Source organism: Apus apus, chromosome 1, assembly GCF_020740795.1.
Source record: "Apus apus isolate bApuApu2 chromosome 1, bApuApu2.pri.cur, whole genome shotgun sequence".
Taxonomy (NCBI): domain Eukaryota; kingdom Metazoa; phylum Chordata; class Aves; order Apodiformes; family Apodidae; genus Apus; species Apus apus.
The window spans coordinates 80,432,597-80,455,508 of NC_067282.1; the positions used below are offsets into that span (position 1 = coordinate 80,432,597).

The 22,912-nt window shown below is 41.9% G+C and overlaps 1 protein-coding gene across 2 annotated transcripts in view; it reads left to right on the top strand.

The window, feature by feature from the left end:
* The window catches only part of CRYBG3 (crystallin beta-gamma domain containing 3), a 99,402-nt gene extending 76,903 nt beyond the window's left edge, over window positions 1-22,499 (top strand). The window contains exons 17-22 of one of the 2 annotated variants that reach the window (XM_051608926.1): window positions 431-557; window positions 9,440-9,579; window positions 15,962-16,085; window positions 18,248-18,406; window positions 18,988-19,147; window positions 20,523-22,499. In XM_051608926.1, coding sequence (XP_051464886.1) covers window positions 431-557; window positions 9,440-9,579; window positions 15,962-16,085; window positions 18,248-18,406; window positions 18,988-19,147; window positions 20,523-20,611 — 799 coding nt within the window. In that variant the 3' untranslated portion in view covers window positions 20,612-22,499. Of the gene's footprint in view, window positions 1-430; window positions 558-7,207; window positions 7,296-9,439; window positions 9,580-15,961; window positions 16,086-18,247; window positions 18,407-18,987; window positions 19,148-20,522 lie in introns of those variants that run through there. The other variant, XM_051608927.1, reaches the window with a different exon arrangement.
* Window positions 22,500-22,912: the final 413 nt, after the last annotated feature.

A 22,912-nucleotide genomic window follows, 5' to 3' on the forward strand; every position in this document is an offset into this window, starting at 1 on the left:
GCATAACACATGCCCATCGTATTTCATCATGTCTTAGACCCTTTGTCTTGCAATGTATCTCAGTAACTGTCATCCTGTCATTGGTTTGGGTAGTATGCATTTTGCTTCCCCTGTGGAAAGTTTGCACAGTTACTGTGACTCTTTTTAACTCAAATTAGAATTTATTCCAGATTTTGAAAACTTGGTACAATAGAAGTGTCTGCATTCCACTCACATCTCGTGACTCTGAAGCGAAATTTCACACAATTTGATTTTCCTGCTTTGGTTACTTTGTCAAATAGCCTTTCAAGTCACCTTTTAAGCTTAACAAGAACAAACAATTACGTTTTTTTATTCCTTATTTCCTTAGCAAATATTAAATCTTGAAAAAAAACTTTTTGTTAATAAGCAGCTAGAGCAGCTAATCTCTTTTGTTACATTAATCTTGTAGTTGGCTCCTGTATTACCAAGGGGAAATCACTGACAATCACTGTGTGCTGGAAGAAGGCCTCTATGTTGACCTCAGTTCCTGTGGCTGCCCGACTGCTACAATCAAATCCCTCAAGCCTATTCAATACGTAAGAACTTTATTGAAGAAAAATAACACTTTGGAACTCTTTTCCTAGTCAGATGTCTGAAGCAAGTACTTGTGATAAACAAACTCCCACTCAGGGAAGGAGTGAAGTTTGTTTTTCTGGCTTATGGGAGTTTTTGGGTTAGGAACAAGCCAGGCTGCATGCACACATGCATGTGGTCACTTGTCAGCACACGCTCTTGGGTGTTCTGGGCTCAGAGTTGCTGTCTTTTTTTACAAGTTGCATTGGTTGGTTTTTCTTTGACTGGACTTTATAATACAGCTTGGCAAGCTTAGTACCCAGTGAGACACTGATTTTGTCATGCTGTCTAAGCATACAGGGCTTCTTTTATTAGGCCTACAGGCAAGGTTCAATCTTAAAGCAAAGTACAAGCAGAAGACATGAAAATTGAAATAATAAGGTAGCATATACTTGCCATAATGCTGTTTCATTTACTATTTTACAGAAACAGAAAAAACATTTTCACCACCTAATGGCACCTCAAATCATGGGTCAGTAAAGTGGCATAATATACCACACAAGTGTCCTGTGGGCTGTGTACAACACACCAAATAGTCCAGTTCAAAGTGCGTGTGGTCATCCGTTGCCTTGGTGCCTTTTGAGATACAGGACAAGTGCTTATGACATGCACACATAGTCTTCATGTGACTTGCAGGTCATGTTGGTTTTGCCCACCCAAGCACACATCTTGCAGTCAAGTGACGTACTGTAGCAGTAAGGTGAGATATGAGGTCCTTTATGGCCAGGAAATCAGAATACATTGTACTGCCCAGCACAACATAGATACAGCCTTCTTGTATAGGTACATAGGTACATCTTCTTGTAATCTTATACGTGCAGGACATAAGCCTCCTGGAGTTTTGCTGTCACATCTGTGCCTTTATCCCATATATCAATATGCTCCTATGTGACTTCATCCAAGATAAGCTGACCATAATGCTGTCAGTTAAAGGGAAGCAAGTGGCTGCTCTGCCCACTGCCCTCCAGCACTGACCAACTTCTGCAAAACTCTTCCTCCTTCCCTGATGCAGAACACACAAACTCAGTCTATATGATCTGTGCCCTTTAATGTAACTCTTATGAAACTACACTTTAAAGATTATTCAATTCAGTTTTCTTCAAGTGTTAGGAGTTCTTTTTTTTTTCCTATTTATTAACACATTTTTATAAAACAAACAAACAGAAAAAAACACTCTAGCACCAAAAGCCGTGGACGTGTGAGGAGGATGTACAGCTCAAGGTTGAGAGCTGGTCACTAGGTTACACAGATGCAGTGATTGTAGTAGAGCTGTAGCTTCCCACCTGGTCAGAGCCTGGTTTTCAGATTAAAGGTCTCTGTTTTGCATTAGGCTTTTGGACTCTCTCTGCTAATGCAGAATGAAGTTTTGACATGAAGTGGTAGGTCTCATCCAAATCCCTCAGCCTGTAATTTGACAGGGAAGCAATTCTGCAGTTTGGCATAGTAGGAAGCTACTGGCAGCCCTCCCTGAGGGGCAAGCCCTGGCAGAAGTGTCTTTGGCAGGCTGTGTGTGGGAAGCTAACACATCTTCCTGTGCTTTGTGGCTTACACCTCTCAGTTCAGTTCCTCTCTTGCAAATAGGAGCCCTTGTATTTCCCAAAATGGAGGCACTAAACAGCATAAAGTACAGTTGAAGCACAGCTGTTTCACAAGTAGCAGTGCCCTTCTCAGCCCCTAACGTGCTGCATGCACTGATGGCAGAGGACAGCTCAGACTTTGTGTAGCACAGATGTGCTGTGATGCAGGCAGCAGTGAGGTGGGTCAGTGGTCAGAAACAGCCGGAGCTAATTCTGTGCATTGTCCACAATGCACTGGTTTTGGAACAGAGCCCTTTTTATTACAAGATGTTGCTATTAGCTCATTCAAGACGGCAACAGGCGTATTCCCAAGTGTAATTGTTGTATAGCTTTATTGAATTCAGTTGTGGCATTGGGAACCCCTTCCATTGTTCAGCTTTAAATACCCGCCCAATTTAAGACCTACAGTGTGTATCTCGATAGCTCATGTGTAAGAGGAAGGAGAATGTTCAACCCCAACACCAAGCCCTCAATGTGCATTGTCTTCAGGTCTCCTTTAAGTAACATCTATTTGCTGCAAGTGTAACTGTTGGAAGGACTCTCACATGGCAGGAGAGCCATGTATTGCTTCAGTGTGTGAGGTTTCTGCATCCCAGATGTTGACTAGAAGCAGCATCTCATGTGTGGCACTGGCAGCGGGGGGGAAAATACTTTCAGCAGTACAAAGGACTCATGAGGCTAGCTCATTACCAGCCTTTGAAAACAGTCCAAGTCCAATTACTGGTTTAGGTGTGGTCCAGATATGCATTTCAAAAGTAGATTGTTTTAGTGAGTCCTCTGGGATAGGAGAAAAAATCAGCTGCACAAAATGGGGACATGGGGTCTGGGTATTCCCTTTCTGATTTGTGATATCATAATGTTAAGTAACTGTATGTTGCTTTGATGTTGTACAGATGAGCGAAGGCCCAACTCTGGGCCTTTGTCTGCAGGATGTATCAAAGAATATAGATTCTTTGTGTGGGGTTAACTCCAAAGTAGCTGTGAACGATAGCAGTCAGCACAGGCCACTGACACCTGCTGAGTGTGCAGCTTGGCTGGGCATCCACACTGGTTTCTGCATTTGATCCTGAATCAGGATGCTCTTTCTGTTCTTGTCTGTTCTGGTAGCTAAAAGGAATGTCAAGTAATGGTTCTGCTATTGCATGTAGCCAATACCCTCAATGAAACCCTGAGTTTTCACTTAAAATCTGTAACAGTTTTGAAGGGGAGTTTCGGATGTTGTCAGCTGCCACAAGATTTTTAGGCTTTCCATTTTGGAGGGAGAATTTGAGGAGCAAAGTTACCTATTTGTAGTACTGCATGGAATGGACATGCTTTTGTGACTTGATGGAACAACATAGTAAATTGTTAGTTACAGTAAGGATCCCACTGTAAGCTGGGATTTTTGTGACTGAGTGAGGTAACAGTAATGCCTTAATCTCTATGAAACAGGTAAGAAGAAAGCCTTGTGCAAAGCCTTGACTGAGGTTTGTTTTTTTTTAAATATATCAACCAATTGAAAATAAGGAAAGGATATGAGGGAATAGTTTGCTCTCTGCAAAATGCAGCTTTGATGCAAGGAAATGATATGCAAACAAATATAGCGAATGTTCTAAATGGGGGGAAAAAAAAGGAATATTTTTTTTTTTTTGGTAAAGTAAAATTTTGAAGTTTTAGTTGGGAAATTGCCAGAAACATTTAAGAACTTCACTACATAACCAAATGAAAATTCTCATTCGAAATCACTGGGTTTGCCCAATTAAAATAGAAGAAACCCAAAACTTTCAGAGCAATGGAAAATTAATTTGGATAAGAAAAGAGGCTCAGACTAGTGATAGTCTGATTTCTTCAGTGTCATGATAGTATTTTAGGTTGGCTAGTTTTTGTTCTAACCTTTAACTCTGGGAGGGAAGTTTTATGGGTTCTTTGCTGAAAAGTGAAGTTGTCATCATTTAAGTGCAGCATGCTACCTCCACCCTCTCCGTACACACACTCCCCGTTTCTCAAGAAATGAAAATTAACATGGTTGCAGTTTGGTTATTTCCTCATTTTATTATGCACTGGAGTCACAGAGGAATTAAGCACATCTTTGCAACCAGTTTCCTCTACTGTTTGTTCAGGAAGTAGCAAAAAAGTTAGGTAGGTTTGTAAGGAGAGTAGAGAAGGGGTTCCTGTATTCGCAGGAACTTTTTTCCCATTTTGGCTTTATCTCTGAGGCATATAATACTCAAGCTAAACCTTTAGGAGGTCCTATCTGTATTCTTTCTCTGCTGTTCTGTTTTGCTCAAATTCAGACTGGAGTGTTTTGTCCTTCTGGGAACTTTTAGGAAAAGCTATAGGTTAATGAGAGGTTACAAAGAAGGCACAAAGCACATCTGTACTTTGATAATGAGGTAATAATGTCCTTTGTTTTTGGTATTCTGGGAGGAAAAATAGTGCTGCAATAACCATGTGTTAATCTAGATTGCATATTGAATAGAGATGTGTTACATGGCCTCTTCCCTTCTGAAAAAGGGAATGCTTCTGAAAGACCAATGAGCCTTTCTAATGTACTATTTTATACGTGGGGAAGATATGCTAGAAAATATATCTCACAGGAGTGTAGTTCTTTAACTGAACAGGAATTTACATGACTTAACATGGGAAGGATACACATCCTTGTAGTAGTGGTAGGAGCAATGGAACTAATGTAACTTGCCTCTCAGCATCTCTTTTCATCTAAAAATCCCAACGCACTCTTTTAGAAAAGTGCGTTGATTAAATTTGCTGGTATTGTTGACAATATCCACTCTGCAGGCAGGTGAAAGCATAGCACAGGTTAAGAGCAGCTGCATTTGCTGCTGCAGTGCAGGTGTCTGTGTCAGCAAGGACTTGCCTTTTGCTTTGCCATGAATTCATGAGAGGGAAAGTGTGGGCCACTCACCTGGTGGCAAGAGAGAGCAGGTAGAGTCAGCTGGACCATTTGTAGGGCCATAGTAGCATATTAGGGCATTTGCCCGCTGTTCATTTCTTGAAGTTGTTACTCTTTTGGGATAGAAACCTTTACAAGAGGTTCTTAAAAAGGGAAGTTCAGGTCTAGTGCTGCTTTTTCTCAGGCATCTTGTTTTATTAAACTCCCTGTATTATTTGGTCTGACTTGCATGGACAAGAGTATCCAGCATTTTTTCAGTAAGCAATTGGTTTTTTCAGATGCTAACTTCAGCCCTAAAGTTAAACCAATTTCTAGAAACAAAAATGAGATCTGGGTTTTAGATTGTGCAACCTGTTTGTGGTTTTTTTTTCCTTTTAAGGCATTCCTTATTCTTGCTCTTATCAATCGTGATAGTTCCTGTATTTCTATGTTTAAGTTAAATACAGGTGTTAACTAATCTCCCCAGCATTCTTGTGAGGCAAATAATGAAATTAGATATGAAAATTAATCAGGCAATGAGTCATTTTGCTGGGACTGGACACATGGGTGTTACCATTGTGCAGCTCTATGTTCCTCTCCCTCAGCCAGGCGTCCTTCCCACACTGGAGGCAGTAGCCAGGTGAGCGCAGCTTCAGTAAAGGCATTTGTAAATGATGAGTTAGCCAAGAGTACTGAAGAGTAGCCAAGTTACTGAAGAGTAAAGATTTTTCCAAGGTGGTGAAATACAGCTGTGGAGCCTCCTCCAGTTAAGACTCTGGCAAATGCTGTTTGCATAACAACAGGTCAGCGGGATGCGAAGTGGGGAAATGCACCAACCTTTGCTGTGACTGGATTGCAGTCATGCTTTAGTCTTTTCTTTCTTCAGCTTTATTAGGCTTTCCTGTGAAAATCTGCAAATTCCAAGTTTGCAAAAAGAAAAGGTGGAAGGAAAAATGTTTTGGGGTATGCACTTCTCAAAAGGGCTTTATTAGTAATAATTTTCACAAAAATTCGTAATGAAAAATTACCCATATGTTATGTGTAGCTAAAGCTATAGTTGTTTTTATTATAAACTTGTGTGCAATTTGATTTCTGCACTTGGTTTTCAGTTGTAGCACCTTTTTGTTAGCTTCTTCATGTCTGTGTGCTCCTCCTATTCTGTAGGTGAAGCACCTCAGCATTAGCTTGCAAACAAAGGGCATTTGAAAGAAAGCTCATCTTGCACTGATCTTTGATATCAAATACTTGAGGCTTGGATTGCATTTTTTTCTGAACTGGTAAAGTATAAAATTCTGTTCTGAATTGGGAGAAATTTGTGGTGCACAGCTTCTCCCCCTTAAAAAAGGGTGGAAGTCATTGAGGGCAAAGTCTGAGCAGAGTTGAACTGTGCAAGATTTTTAATGTGTTGATTTCCATGGTTTACTTTTCAGCCACTGAATCCACATTGTGGGGAGGGAAAAAGCTGTGTCATTTTCATGGCATCACGTGCTGTATTAGCCATAGTCTACCACACCTGTTAAGTAAAGAATATCACTGTATTTAACTGTTCACAAGGCTGCTTGTATCTTGAAACGCTATGTAGATATAGCCTTCCTTAATCACTGGCCTCTTGACTATATTAAAACTCTTCAAATTTCTCCCTGGACACTGGCATTAAAAAACAAGTCAAGCAAAACCTCTTGAAAATGTATTGGTGCTGGTTTAAGCAAGGCACTTAAGTTATTTAATACACAAAGATCAGGTTAAGTAATTCTTTCTTGCTTTGTCATTCATGCGGAAATAACTATGGAAGGAAGCTAAGGTAATCCTGACCTAGACATGGGAATGACTTGCCAGTCGTGGGTAAACGTAGGTGTCTTTAGCTCACCTTTTGAGATTGAGACCTGGGGTCCACCTAAAGCAACACCACAATCTGAGGTTGTCACCTCTTGTATTCTCTGCCCAGTTCCCTTCCTGTGGCTCTCAGATAGCCCTGTTCCTTTCTGGCCTGTCAGGATTTGGCTGTGGTAGAAGAGAGCTAATCCTGTCAATCTCACACTTTTTCTATCCATGATGACTTCAGCCTTATAATGGGTGAAAGTACACCTCAGCATTCTGCAAGGAGGGATGGGAGCAAGATGCCTTTGTAACAGCATAGCCTCAAAACTTTGTTTTTTACTGTTGGTAGTTTCCATGGAGCTATGAAAACAAAGTCAGAGAAAAAAGCCAGGCCAAGTCACTGCTGCCAGCTGTTGGTATAAAATGGTATATATAAAGTGAGTAATCAGCTCATTGCTCTATATATGGTTATGGAAATATGAGAGCTTCAGTGTTTGAGACAGCAGCATGTTTTCTTTTTCTGTGCTTCACGTCTATGCCAGGATCAGTGGAGTCCTTCTAAGGTCTCACTGGAAAGGTGGTAACAGTCCTTGTGATGGCTGTGTGTGTATGAGATGGATGCAATGTCTGCTTTGTACCGACAGGCTGGGACTCTGTGCAACCTGACAGGGCTTTCTCAGGCCCATTATGTTCCAACAGTCACAACCACATGAGAGCTAGAGTCGTTTTAATTGACTCCCCCAGTTTGCTGATTTCAGATTCCTGTTGTATAAATGGATATGCTGGATTGGATGACTTGTCCATCTAGTACAGCATCCCTGTCTCTTCACATATTGAATATTGCAACAGCAGGATAAATAGTAGGCTTTGGCTACAATGTCTAATAACAAGGACGCCAAATGGTGTTTCCCATGCTTACTAATGCACTTGTGAAAATTTTCCCTGTTGAACCTGTTCTGGACATGGCTTCTGGTCTCCACTCAGGTGTCAGGGGACCAGGCTCTTGCAAACTGGCATGTGATGATATTGCCTTGCTGAGCAAAGCAACCTGAGAAGTAGCTGCCTGCTCTAGGTCTGCTGGTCTAGATCTCAACGTAAACCTTTAAACACTGTAAATCTGACCCACCTCGTGCAGCAGAAGGCAAGTGGGAAGAACTGACATGCCAAAATCAAAACATTATGGGCCTTGATTTCTTTTTGTTTCACAACATTACTTTTTAAGGCATGCAGTGGGCTTTAAAAATCTCTGTGGGTGGATGATCCCAGGTTCTGTGAAATGTCTAGCAAACTCCCTGTCTGTGCAGCGTTGCGTGACTTACATTGTCCCTGCACTCATCAGCAGAGGAAAGCAATTTCTCCAAGGCAAGATTTGAACAACCAGCTACATGCCAAGTGCACTGAGTCAGTGCCAGTAAATTTGTAAGTCCTGAATCACCACAGAGCTCTTCAGAGACACTTCATTGCAATATATGTGCCTCTTCAAACATGAAAGTGAAGTTCTCTTAATTACTCGGTGCTTCTGTCAACATTAATTCAAGATTTTGTTTCATTCATTCCACCTGAGGCCATGTCTTTGCTGCAGAAGAAATCCTACCTTTTGCCTGGGCTGGCTATCTCAGGGTACCATCTCCTAAGAACAGGGTGACTTCCCTGGAGAGATGGCTAATTTGATCAGTTAATCAGACTTTTTCCCTCTTCCACTACTGACTACATCATGATAGAAACTGCAGGTGCTTATGATTTTGGTCACGATACTTCCCTTATGATTTTAGGTTAAAAATGCTGGAAAACTGTACAAGTGTTCTTTGTACTAAAGCACAGACTTTGTGTATTTAAATCTGTTCTCTTTATGCTTTTCTGCTGATCCTACAGCTGTACCACATTTTCATGCAAACTAATCTTTTAACTTGCTTTCGTAGGCAATCTCGCAACTGTAGAAAAGGACATTAAGTGAAAAATGTTTCCATTCTACATGAGATTGAAGGGGTTGCTAATTATGCTCTTTCTTCAGGATTGTCTGAAGAAAAATAGGGATGTCTATTAAAAGCATTGAGAACTTTTTAAGTTCTGACGTTTTTAACCTTTTTGAATTTATAGATCCCCGAGATTTTTCCAGTGAACCACTACTAGTTGAAGTCTGTGGACAATGGACTTGTGATTTGCCACACTATTTTCTATGCAATCTGCAGATCACCATGAAAACTACTACTGTAACCTGTTCCATCAATAAATAAACTGGATTTATGAAAAGGAAACAAGGCCCCGATGATACAGATACGATCAAAAAGAGATTTTTCAAGTGCAGAGGCCTCTCTGCATCTTGAAGCTGCTCCCTGTGTCTGGCCTGTGTCAGTGGGGCACTATATTCTGATGACAGAGCCACTGATGAATCCAGTATGTTTCAGCTCTGTGTGCTTTGTTGGTGGATGTACGTTTTGGTTTTTCCTTGCTGTTACATTTGCTGAGGGAGCATGATCTAACACAAAAGCATGTGGAAATTAAACTGAAGTGGTAAAAGTGTGCATAATACCTAACAGCAGAAGTTAGGCTGTTCCTAGTAAAACTTTATTTTTCTCTTCAGGTTTTTGCTGAGCCCTCCATCAGTCTGTTTGCTCTGGAATGCTGCAAGGGCAGAGAGCTGCATTTCAGTGAACCCATCAATTCTGTTTTGAATGAGGACCTGCATTTTTACACTCAGTCTGTGTGGGTGAGAAGTGGATTGTAAGTATGGAAGAAATCTTCTTGTCAGATTTGCATTATAGGAGCTAATACTGAGCATACATTTTCTCCCAATTGCTGCGTTTTTTTCATGGGATGTGTTTTACTTTCCAACTTTTGAGACAGCATAGACTCCTAAAATGTGGTTGAATGCTGGACCCACCTTTTGTATCAAGATCCGAAATGAACAAAAACTCAGAGCAGAGGATGTGTTTCCCCCTGTAAAAATTCTGTCCTTTTATCCCTATACAGTAACAAACGAGAGCCTGTTGTTCAAGCCATGAACCAAAAGTAAATAAGTTTTGATTGCTGACTTACAAAGACAGGTAAACTCAGACTGCCTTTATTACCTGGCTGTAAAATACCAGCTATAAAGTGCAGTGATTTAACACAAACCACTGCAGTGGTTCAGCGAAGTGCTGATCGGCTGCCAAAGAGGCAGCAGCTTCTGAGAGAAGCTTGGGACAGACCTGACCACTGAAACAGTGATTTGCTTCTGTTGGTAGTTTAACCCCTCTCCATGAGTGTGAATACATACCCAGTGTCTTCTGTGAAAACCAGTTTACACTTGCAGAAGTGACCTTCTAACCTCTTCCACATCTTCCCCCCTTTCACCTTTTTGAGAAACCCTGAAGTGTTCTGCCTCAGCCAGGTTTTCAGCTGCCACATCAGCAGCAAATAACTTGCAAAGTCTCATCCTGCAACTGAGACTGACTGGAAGCTGTTGTTCTTCTAATGTTACACACAATTCCTGTGTTTATTTTTAACCTTTTCCTTACCTTTGTCACATAGACAAGGCTGTAATTTTCTTGGGAGTTCTTATGGGATGACAAAAAATCATGCAAAATATGAACTAATCAAGCAAGGAATTAGTGTAGGCTTAGGTATATCTGTGTTGAGAGACTTAAAATGAATTTTTCAAATGCAGCTAGTCTGTTACCACCTAGAAGTCAAAACCCTTCTACAGATACCTGTGATTACACTGCTGAGCACTCCTCTGATTTTCTGAGAGTGGTACAAAGGCCAAACCTAACCTAGCTAATGTTCCAGAGCACTGTGGTGTGTTTTCTTCCAGAAATTTCACACAAAAGTTTTCCCAGAAATTTCACACAAAAGTTTTCTTGAAAGGTTGGTTAAGGATTGAACGTCCCTTTCTTTAAGAGCAGGCAGTGACAATTGACTTTAGCTGTGGGCCCATAGTGAATATAAGCTTCCCCACAGAGCTTTGCTCATTCACTATAAGTTCTAGTCCCTAACGTCTGAGCTCTTGCTTAACATGCACAGTGATCATCTGCTGCTGTTGTCTTGAGGTGCCCCAGGTGAGAGTGGCAACCACCTGCCCTTTGAGGCTGAGAACAGCACATACATGGTTTCTGAGATCTGTGCTAGTTCGGAGAAGTAAGGGTCACCTTTGGGAGGAACACGGGTAAATCTTCATATCTCTGTGGAGGTGTTACTGAAGTGTCCCCTGTTGGGGAACTTCTCTTTATGAGCTGTCTCTGTCCTCTCATCAGGGATGTGGAAGTGGAAATTAATCAGTTTGCCCATGCAAAGATAACTTCCTTCTCCAAGTGATAGAGGAACCAATAAGGAGAGGTGCTGTGCTGGGCTTGTTCCTGCCCACAAGGAGGGGCTGGTTGGGAATGTGAAGCTAAAGGGCAGCCTTGGCTGCAGGGACCAAGAAATGGTGGAGTTCAAGATCCTTAGGGCAGCAAGGAGGGTTCACAGCAAGTTTGCTACCCTGGACTTCAGGAGAGCAGACTTGCAAGCAGGTCAGGGACCTGCTTGGTGGAGCACCATGGGATAAAGTCCTGGAGGAACAAGGAGCCCAAGGAAGCTAGTCACTATACAAGGATAGTGACTTGGAGCCTCCTCCAAGCTCAGGAGTGATGCATCCCAACAGAGAGGAATCAGGCAAAAACACCAGGAGGCCTGCATGGATGAACAAGAAGGTCCTGGACAAATGAAAAAGACTAAAAGGAAGCCTGCAGAGGTGGAAGCAAGGACACCAAGATAGCCTGGGAGGAATGCAGTGAAATTGTCTGAGCAGCCAGGGATCAGATTAGGGAAGCTAAAGCCCTGACAGAATTAAATCTGGCCAGGGACATCAAAGGTAAAAAGAAGAGCTTCTAGAGGTATGTCAGTGATAAAAGAAAGCCTAGGAAAAATGTGGGCCCTCTCTGGAAGGAAATGGGAGACCTAGTTACTTGGGATATGGAGAAGGTTGAGGTACTCCGTGACTTTTTTGCCTCAGTCTTCACCAGCAGGTGCTCAAGTGACACTGCCCAAGTCACAGAAGGCAAAGGCAGGATCTGGGAGAACGAGAAACCAACAAAGTAGGGTCAGATCAGGTTCAAGACCATCTAAAGAACCTGAAGGTGCACAAGTCTGTGGGACCTGTTAAGTTTAATCTGCAGTGCCTGAGGGGACTGGCAGATGAAATTGCTAAGCCACTATCCATCATACTTGTGAAGTTGTGGCAGTCCAGTGACATTCCCACTAACTGGAAAAGTGACACAACCCCCTTTTTAACAAGAGAAAAAAGACCCAGGGAACTACAGGTCAGTCAGCCTCACCTCTGTGCATGGCAAGATCATGGAGCAGATCCCCCCGAAGACTCTGCTGAGGCATGTGGGAAAAAAAATGATAATTGATGACAGAAACATGGCTTCACTAAGGGCATGTCATGCCTGACAAATTTGGTGGCCTTTTCGGACAGGACAACAGCATTGGTGGATAAGGGAAGAGCAACTGATGTCATCTACTTGATTTGTGCAAAGCATTTGACACCATCCCACTTGGCATCCTTGTCTCTAAGTTGGAGAGACACAGACTTGACAGATGGACCACTTGGTGGATAAGAAATTGGCTGGATGGTTGCATTCAAAGAGTTGTGGTCAACAGCTTGATGTCCAAGTGAAGATCAGTGACAAGTGGCATTCCTCAGGGATTGGTACTGGGACCAGGGCTGTTTAACATCTTTGTTGGATGAACAGTGAAATTGAGTCCACTCTCAGCAAGTTTGCTGGTGACACCAAACTGTGTGGTGTGGTTGACATGCTGGAGGGGAGGGAGGCCATCCCAAGGGACCTTGACAGGACTGAGAGGTGGGCCCATGCCAACCTCACGAAGTTCAACAAGGCCAAGTCCAAGGTCCTGTGCATGGGTCAGGTAAATCCCAAGAACAAATACAAGTTGAATGGAGAATGGATTGAGAACAGCCCTAAGGAAAAGGACTTGGTTGTGTTGGTTGATGACAAGCTCAACATGAGCTGGCAATGTGTGCTTGCAGACCAGAAAGCCAACCATGTCCTGGGCTGCATCAAAAGAAGCATGGCCAGCAGGTCAAGGGAGGTGATTCTGCCCCTCTACTCTGCTCTTGTGAGAACACCCCTGGAGTACTGTGTCCAGTTCTGGAGCCCCCAACACAGGAAGGACATCGAGCTGTTGGATCATGTCCAGAGGAGGGCCACAAAGATGATCAGAGGGCTGGAGTACATCTCCTGGTGAGGACAGGCTGAGAGAGTTGGGGTTTTTCTTGCCTGCAGAAGTGAAGGCTCCCAGGGGACCTTATAGTGGCCTTCTGTGATCTGAAGGAGCTACAGAAAAGCTGGGGATGGACTTTTTATCAAGGCATGTAGCAATAGAACAAAGGGTAATGGCTCTAAGCTGGAAGAGGGGAGTTTTAGGTTAGACATAAGGAACAAATTATTTAGCGTGAGGGTGGTGAGACACTGGAGCAGGCTGCCCAGGGAAGTTGTGCCTACCTCATCACTGGCAGTGTTCAAGATCAGGTTGGATGGGTCTTTGAGCAACCTGGTCTAGTGGAGGGTGTCCCTGGCAGGGGAGCTGGAACTAGATGATCTTCAAGGTCCCTTCCAGCCTAAACTATTATTCTATGCAGCTGGCTATAAGGAAAGGGTGATGGCTTTGGGACGACATAGTAGAAAAGCATGGGAGAGTGAGGCGAACAGTCCAGCTCCTTCCCCATCTTCCTGTTAATTTCCAAGCATCCCAGCCAGGTTAGCTGGTTCTTTCTCTCTAGGAAGGGTCAAGGCAGAATGGCTGGAATTTCTCTGAGCTTCTTGTGATGCTGTTGTCCCCAAAGCGGGGTCCATCACCCAGTGTGCAAGAAGCTGATCCACACACAGAGTCGAGATACTTGCTTTAATAGCCAGTTCTGCACAAAAAAAGAGAGCAAGGTGCTATTCCATAAAGCTAGCTCAGCTTCTTGAAAATGAGTTACTTTTGTACACAGAAACATGCATAAATTACATTCTGTCACGTGTGTATGTGATTGGTTGACCAGTTCTTTGCTTCCATTTGAAGTGACAGTGCTTAAAAGTTTTGCTACACATCCTCAGAGAGTAGGGGGCTTTTGGTTAGTAGGGGTCCCTCTAGCCCATGTGTGGGTATTTTAGTATGCTAATAGTACATTAATATGCTAATGATATGTTGATACAGTGAGGAAAATTAGTCAAGTGTTTTCATCTAGTGCTTAAAACTATAACCAAGATAAGTTGTGGGAACTACTCCCTTCCATCCCTTTATCTGTCTTGCAAGCTGGTTTCTCAAGGATGGGCTGTTGACTGCTAGAGATGTGGGGTTTTTTCTAATTCTTGCTGTTCCAGTGTTATCTAAGCTCTGTTTTTATTCTACATGTCTCTTTGTTCTCTCTTACGTAATTCCCCCCCCCCAAAAAAAAAATATAAAAAATTACTTACTTCAATTAATAACATCAATGCTGCCCAGGAAACAGACCTCCACAGCCTGTTCCCATCCCAAACTATGGATTGGTAGCCTAAAGGTCGAGGGTGCAGGTGATTGTGAGAAGTGTGTGGGATGTCCTAGAGGGTTCGTTTGCCTTACCTGTGATCAAGATTTCAGGAAGGTGGATTTAAAGGTTTTTCGGCTCCTTGCCCCAAAGCCCACTGCCAACTTTAGATAAATTACAAAGATTTATGTGTATATACCAGTGTAAGGATCTTTCCTGAGCCAAATGACCACCTCAGTGAGAAAAGGCACAAGCCTGGACTGTGGGTTGGCAAAGGGGGTTGGGGGTTGAGGTACTCCAAGGTGTGAGAAAGATGGCACAGCAGTGGGTGCTGGTCTGCATGAGAGCTGAGACGAGTTTTGTCTGTGCCACCGAATGCCAGAAGGCCAACCTGGCTTCATATGGTTATTACCATACCAGTCCTTCCTCTCTCCATTTCCTATAAACGTCTGCTTTGAAACTGCATTTCGAATGAGACTCTTTGATGCCCAAAGAACAAAGTTAAGAGTGAAGTCTCAGTGACTTTGACAGGAAGCATCACAAGAAAAAAGTCAGGAATGTGTAGACGTGTAAGGAACACCCAGTGGTGGTCAGGCTGCTCAGAGTACCTGTTAGTCAGGAGGTAGGGGGCTTAGTTTGAAGGAACAGTGGTACAGCCTCACTACCAGGCAGCTCAGAGTTAGCACGGTTTGGCCTCCATGGAGTCCTGAGCAGGGCTGGCCAGCAGTTCCTCCAAATTCTGTGCAATGGGGAAAAGTCAATTTCAGGTGCTGTGAGCACTGTCTGCAGATGTTTTCTCTCCGAGTGCAGCCATCCCTTGTCTTCTTGGCAGCTGACCTGTAGAACAGGTGATGTGGGGAAGCCAATAATTGCTTTGTGTTCAGCTGAGTTAATGAGTCAAGCATTTAGGGTTCAGTGTCTGCACAATAATGCCCTATTGATACTGACAAAACCGATCTGTGATCCTGAGGCTGCCTTTGTAAGCAGCAACACAGTATTTACAGAGCAGATGCCTAGATAACAAGGGATCTTTATGTGCCAGTGCTGTAACTGTGTTAAAGGATTCAGCCACATCCATGGCTCAGATACATTCCCTACAGGAAAATCTGCTACAGCAATGTATAGGTTTTGGAGTAAATTTTTTAATGTGCCTTCAGACAATTGGAATAGCTATAAAAAGCTTTAACTGCAACAAAACAAATAATTGGTCAAGGGTCTCTCCTAATTAATATGAATAACCAGGCAAAACTGTAAGTAGTACAGTCTGGTGTGCAAATTCCTAGTTTCCTAACTCATGCCCACTGAAACTTGCATTATTCCCATCTGGGTTCATGCAGTTTCTTACATTTGTGGGGGAAAAAAAACGGGGGTGGGGGAAGAATGGAGTTCACAAGTCTCAGGCAGACAAACAGAAAACAGATCTTAATTTAGATAGAAAGCAGTTTACACTGAAATGGATGGCATTTTGTGGCACAGTAATAGAGGTTTGATACTAGCAGTACTGTGGGGAGGTTTGGGGACTTTAAAAGAGCCCAGTGCTGAACACAAACCTGTAGTTTAGTTGTGCTCTGCTTAACACATCGTCTTTCATATTCTCTTTTCTGTATCCAGGTGGATTGCATATGAAGGATGTAATTTTTTAGGAAAGCAGATTCTGCTGGAGCCCAGTGAGATTCCAAACTGGAATGAACACAGTGGCTGGAAAGTAATTGGCTCCCTTCGTCCTATGAAGCAGGTACTGTAATTGCATGAGGACAAATTCTTTTTTTGGACAAGGATTGTGCACAAGTATCAGCTCTCGCACTAATAATGGTGGGCATTGTATTCTTCAAATCAGGCCAAATTATGACAGCCAGAAGGACCTACTGGAAGATTATTGAAGCAGAAAATTCCTTCAGTGGCAGTTAGTGAGATCTATATTAGGCTCCTAAAGGGAAATAATTCCTAGTTTCTTGCAGCCAAGTTTTGTTTTTCTGAATAGCTCATTAGCATGTTCTGTAGATGCTCTATTTTTACATTTACAGTAATAATGAGAAAAGCAGTTCTATACTGGCTTGTTTTATAATTCATGTAAATGGAAGCAATAGCAAATTTTTCTGTGCTGCAGCTTAGATTTCCAAAAGAAGAAAAGTTTATGCAGTCTCACTTGGTTTTCCCTCTCTGCTTCATCCCAAGTAATGCCAATTCAGCCTCATTCAAAGATTCGGGTCTTGAAACCACAGGGTTCTTAGGAGCTTTGCAAAAGGCAGGTAGAGAAGCAAGACCCTCATTCAAGGAAAAGAAGGTGCAATTCTGCTTCTCTGCCTTTCCAAGATGCGTCTGGTAGTCAGTGACACACATAAGCTCCAAACCACTCAAAGCACATGTTGCTGCGTGCCCAGTCACGCAGCTGTGGGAGAGCAGCATCATGGGGAGACAAGAAAAGAACAGGGAAGTGTGGCAGAGAACATGAGCAGTAACTCTGCTGGAGAAGTTTTCATTAGCTCTGGTTCACAAAGAAAAACTGGTTTCTACTTAGTGACAAATGCTGGTTTTTTAACACTAGATTCAACAAGGGAAGTGTTGCAATGAACAAAAATAATTAGCATTAGATATGCATTATCTGCTCCCCTGCCTCTGCAAAATTAAAGGATTTTTTTCCTCCCCCAGTGACTTGTTGTCTAATAATTTGACAGCTCTCTGGAATTCTTTGGAAGCGATAACTACCAGAGGATCCAATTTTGGTTGTTTTTGCAAATAATGTTGAAAATAATTTGAGGTGATCTCAAACACTTTTTCTGAAGAGCTTTTGTATTTGGCAGCATCCTTTTTTTACAGTGCAACAGTGAGTTGTGTTACAAAGCCCATTTCAGCTACTTTGCTGGGACTTCAGGTATTTGGAGTTTGTGTGAATATTTTAAGTCCTGCAAACTGAAGGCTTCCTTGAGCTCGTGCAGTCAGCTGCCTGTGCTTGGCACTTCTGTGGGTATATTTGGTGTATTTTCATCTTTTTTTTAGGACTGGAGTAATGCTATAAACCTGCACCACTTTATATTTCTTCCTTCTTTCTCCATTACAAAATGCCTGTGTAACAGATGGTGCAAGAAAAAGCAAAACATTTGAAAGTCATGCAAGATGAGACAGAACTTTGCTCAGTGACTTTATAGTAAAATCCCTTCCTTGTAAATAACAACTGTACACTATAATCAATAGTACAAGTTAAGTTTATGGATATTTGGTGGGAAAGAGGCTTTACTGTCTCTACCTTAGGGTTTGTTTCAACATGGAAAAACAGGAGGCTCAAAGCTCCTGGAAGAAAACACTGTGATTGACCTGGGGGTTCTGGCAAAGCTGCCCTTTATACTGCTCTTCAGTTGTGCCAAAATCAGTTAATAAGAAGAGCTGGAACCCTGTAGTAGCCCTAAAGAATCTCGTGATTTTTTGAGTAAACTGTGTAAAAAGGGCTGCCAGATCAGTTCCACATTTGGCATGTATGTTCAAAAGCAATGGTGTAATTTCTCTACCATGTCTTTCAGTTAATGGAGGCTGAAGTTGCTGGATATGGGATTCACTAAGTCTTGTATCCTGAGAATAAAAAGCTTGTGGAGTTACAGCCCACTTACTGATGTTGGACTGAGTGAAATGTGCTGAACTAGAGATATTGGCATATCAAAGGAATCAGTTCTATAAACATACATTTAAAAGAAAAAAAAATCTCTGCCATTGCTGCTTACAGCTGTCCATCTGCTTGTGGAAAACACTTATGGTTGCCTTTCCTATGCATTTATTTCCAACAAAAAATAATTTAACATCCTCATCTGGAACTGGAAATGTAACATACACTTCAGAAAGCTGATGTAAGATAGAGAGTAGGCTTTCTCACATCGATGTTCTTCACCTTCCTTCCCACTCTTTCAGCCAGCAGTGTACCTCAGAGTGAAGAACCGAGCCCAAGGTAAATACCTGACGGTGGCTGGAAGCCTCGCAGATATAAGGGCAGCATCAGTGTGTGTGTCCCCATACAGTGGCAAGAGTAGCCAGATCTGGCACTACTCTCATGGACTCTTCAAATCCAAGGTGTGTTTACAGATGCTGGAAGTGGGTGGGTTGCATCACCTGCTATCCTTTCACCTTCAATTCTTGCTTTTACTCTTAGCCAGCATTAACACCAGGATAGCTGTTGGCCTCTCCTGTGCATCTCAAACCAAAACTCTTACTATTCATAGACAAATTCGATATGTCTGCTTTGGCAAGCTGGACTACTTTTCACATCTGTCTAAAGGGACTGATGTTCCTGGAAGTAGGAACCTGGTCTTTTCTACAGTTGCAAGTTCATTATCTCCAAAGAGTTAATAATTTCTTTGAAAAGTAACATGTGAAGAAAGGCTGTATGTTTTTTGTATTAATGCTGCCCTTGACAGTCTGTTGTTAATATAAAAAGCTGACAGTTAACATAAGAGACACCTGAAATAACAAAGACCACTACCTTTGATCAAATAGCTGGTCAGTTGCTGGCTAGTGCATTCCCGACTTGCTTGCCAGGCTTGCTACCAACTCTAGTATGGTCACTGTGATACGCTCAGTGCTTGAAACAGAAACAAGTCAGTCACAAAACCGAGTCTTTGTGGCTGGATCTCACTTCTCTTCTTGTTCCTTAGGCTAACAATGCCTGTCTGGATGTCATTGGTGGCAGAGATGTGCCAGGGGCCAAAGTAGCACTCTGGACCGAACATGGGAAGGACAGACAAAAGTGGAGGCTCAATGAGGATGGAACCATCAGTTCATACCTCAGTGACCAACTGGTGCTTGATATTAAAGGTAATTAAAGAAAAAAAATCAAGTAGCCCTCACATGCATTTTTCAATTGAGGTTAATTGCCTTATTCCAGCTCTTTTTGTATTTAAGGTTAATTACTGAATCCTGTGTTTCCTGTTAGGTTTATGTCCAGTTACTTGCCACTGGGACAAGAAACAGTGGGGTGGGTGGGGACCTTAGTCTTTTGATCCTGGAGGTTTATTTTAATCAGATCAACTGTTCTACTTGGGGGAGTTCACTAGTGCTGATGGCCAGAAATGCAAGCTACAGAGGACAAAACAGTGAAGGAAGAGCAACCATGGAGTAGGTGTGGCTCAAAAAGAGAGAAGTGCTCATTCCTCATGTTTTCAGGGTGGTTAAAACTGTCATCGCTCAAGACCTAGTCCTTCTAATTATCCATCTTGGTATAACTACCACACTGGAACATGCCTGTCCCACACATACTTCATCGTGGGGCAGTGACTGCAGTGCCTGGTTATGAGGCTGGGGGGCTCTCTATGGTGCACTCTTCTCAGATGAAGGTTCTAAGTAAATGAATTGATAGTCTAATAGCCCTGCAGGGTTTACAGACCAGGGTAAGGGCACATCCCACAGATCAAGCCATCAACCTGTTCAATGACTGTCCTACTGGCCATTATGCATCTGACCTCTGCAGCTCAAACTTACTGATAATGAGTTCTCTCTCAGCCCTGTGATGTTGAAACTACTAGAGCATTCCTGGGTTCCAGAACTAAGGAGTGTAGCCACCATTACTAATTCATAAATAGTTAACTACAAAGCGTAACAGGTAAATGCAACTGGTGATAGGAATGGTAGTTCTTAAGTATCAGAAAGCTGTGCTGCCTAGGTTACTGTGAGATACAATGGTGAAGGCTGAGGTGGCAATATACCACTTGATAGGTCTTTAAAACACTTCTTTTAGTGGATTTTTTTTTTATGGTATGATAAAAAATGGACTGTTGTTTCTATGCTACCTGTATTCGAAGGAGAGAAAATTGATTTTAAGGACTTCCTAAGTTTGTGGTTGAAATGGATATGCTACACCACATAACCTCACAGGTACCTGTGAATCTTGGTATTTCTACTGTAGCAGTATGAAAGGCCAGGCACATAGCAGCTCAGGATCTGCAAAATCTCTACAGGTGCAGTTTCTGTGCATAAAGGTACATTTGAGACTCCAGAATACTCTGCTTCCTAACTAACAGAACTTCTCGAGACCCACGTTGACAAGCGACTCTTTGAAAGAGATACCAGTCCCCAACCCAGTGAAATTCTGTTTTTCAGCAAGTTTTCCTACTTAGTCACACTTTTCCAAGGTTATGCAGACTTTTCTGAGCAGTTCTTCTAAAAATGTTTTCTTTGTGATTTTGTTTTTAAGGAGGGAATTACTATGACAAGAATCACATCATTATGAATCAGCCAGTGGATGATAAACATTCACAAAAATGGGATATTGAAATATTGTAAAACCCACCACATATGAACCTTATGTGACTTACTAACACCTTGAGGGGAAAAAAAAAACTACTGAAGTCACACACCACTGGAACCTTAAGCAGCACCTCCTCTCTACTTTCCTTCATACCAAGCACCAACTCCTGAAGCAACTGAATTTTGCACAAATCTGGAAGGTGAGAGGTTGATGGACTATCTTTCTGCAGGGAAGCTGATTCTGTAGAGGTCACTTCTGTGAGAGTCATCTGATGTATTAAAAGTAAATGCAAAAGACTATATTTGTTTTGCAGGATATGAACTGCAAGAGATAATATTTGAAAAGGTCTTTAGAAATGTTGTCTTTATTTTCCTCTCAAAAACTGATGGAAGCTCACTGAAGAATGAATGCACTAATGAGCTTGAAGGAGGTGGAGCTGGACTTTCATGTCCCAAGTGAAACTGTGTAGGCTGCAAGTGATCCTGAAGTTCAGATCATATCTCTTGCTAAAATGCAATTTATTTTGTTCATAAAGACAACTTTGAACTGGAATTACCAGCTCAGCATGTGAAATGGAGCAGTAGAGAAAGCCTGACTTTTACTCCCCTAATGCTACTGGTAGGCCTTTGCAATTCTTGTAACAGTACCAAATTTCCAGATTCAGGAACTGGTTTTGCTGACCATGTCCTGTTTCCAGCCCGTGAAATTGTGAGTTCTCAGTGAAGGTCACCTTTAACACAGACCCATATGTGCATGTATCACAACAGAATAAACGGTCCTGGGTCAGGCTAGATTTCTACAAGGGCTAGCTGCATTTAGAGCAGTAACAATTTTAACTCTGATATTTTCTCTTTATGTATATAGATTAATTTAATACAATGTAATTTGGTCTTGAAACCATGTCTTCCTTCAGAAAATAATTGACCCAGTGTGTATTTTCAAAGGTGCTAGCAGCCTGCATTTCAATGCTTCCTTAATCTTACAAGAACAGCATCAGTGCATGTTACAGTTACTGTGGCTCATCAACAGCATGTACATCTTATCCCAAAGGGTGAGGACTTGGACTAATGGTCCAGACCTTGGCATGCTGGTGCTTTCCTCAAGTTCAGCACTAAGCAACCAGCCTGCTACATACCAGTTGAGAGACAGAGCCACATACCTTGAAGGACTGCAGTTGTTGCAGGTTTGAAAAGCACATTCCTCACTCAACACTGACAAATACAGCAGGAAATGCAGACAGGCTGGAAGGCTGTGAACACCTGAGGTGGAAGCAAAGTCCCTTAGATCACTGGTAACTTTATTTTATTTCAGTGTCACTAAATTAATCAACTTCATTGAATATGTAATTTTTTCCCTTATTTGTATATTCAGGGTATGTATTTCTAGAACTATTTAAAAAGTTTGTTAGCTAAAGATGGATATTTGTTTCCAAAAGCTGTAACTATTCTGGTTGTGCATTCAGACAGGATCTATCCCCATCAAATAAAATCACAGAACCTTAAATTTGCCACAGAAATAAAATATATGGATGTCTATTTTTGTATGAAATGGAGTTCTATACAGTACTATTTAATTTTTAAAAAGCTATCTACTTGCACTTACTATTTTACATTCTAAAATTATCCTAAATCTGCTCTTTGAGTAACATCTTCAAATATATGTATATATTTTTGCAGCTAAAGCACTTGTTTAGCTTTTTTAATGTACATCAGTGTATCAGGTATTCTACATATGACCTGCTTCCCATATGAAAGCTGAAAAGCCTGTATAAAAAGTTCTAGTCTTTAAAACCAAGAACGACTAAATCATATTGGGAGTGCCATTGTTACATAAAGTAAAGCAGGCTTTTGTATTTAAATGATCTTTAATGTAAAATGCTAAGCATGTATATTTTAATTGTATAAAACGTTTTTTTAGGAGAAACACTGTGCTTGATGGTCTCTTTTTGAACTGAATGGGACAGCAGTTCGTCACATGTCAGGCACATTCCTTTAACGTATTTCCTCTCAAATGGACAAAGAAGGGTTAAGTATATATCAAATACATGACTGTTGCTACATTAGTTTGTGTATTAAACACTGATGTTTCAAGTATTAAAATAACTGCACTACTCCCATCAAAACAGGTGAGCATTGAAGACCCAGCTTCCAGTTAAAGGTTGGGGTTACTTCCACATTAAATTGGTGCTGGGGGAGGCAGCAGTTAAGCACTACTGTGTGTTTACTCCAGAGGTGGCAGCATCTGAGAGGAAAGAGGTTTTTCCTGGGCAAAGTCTTACCACATACACAGCTCTCTTGGGGCAAACAAGCAGGAGAAAAGGATTTTTTTCTTGCTGG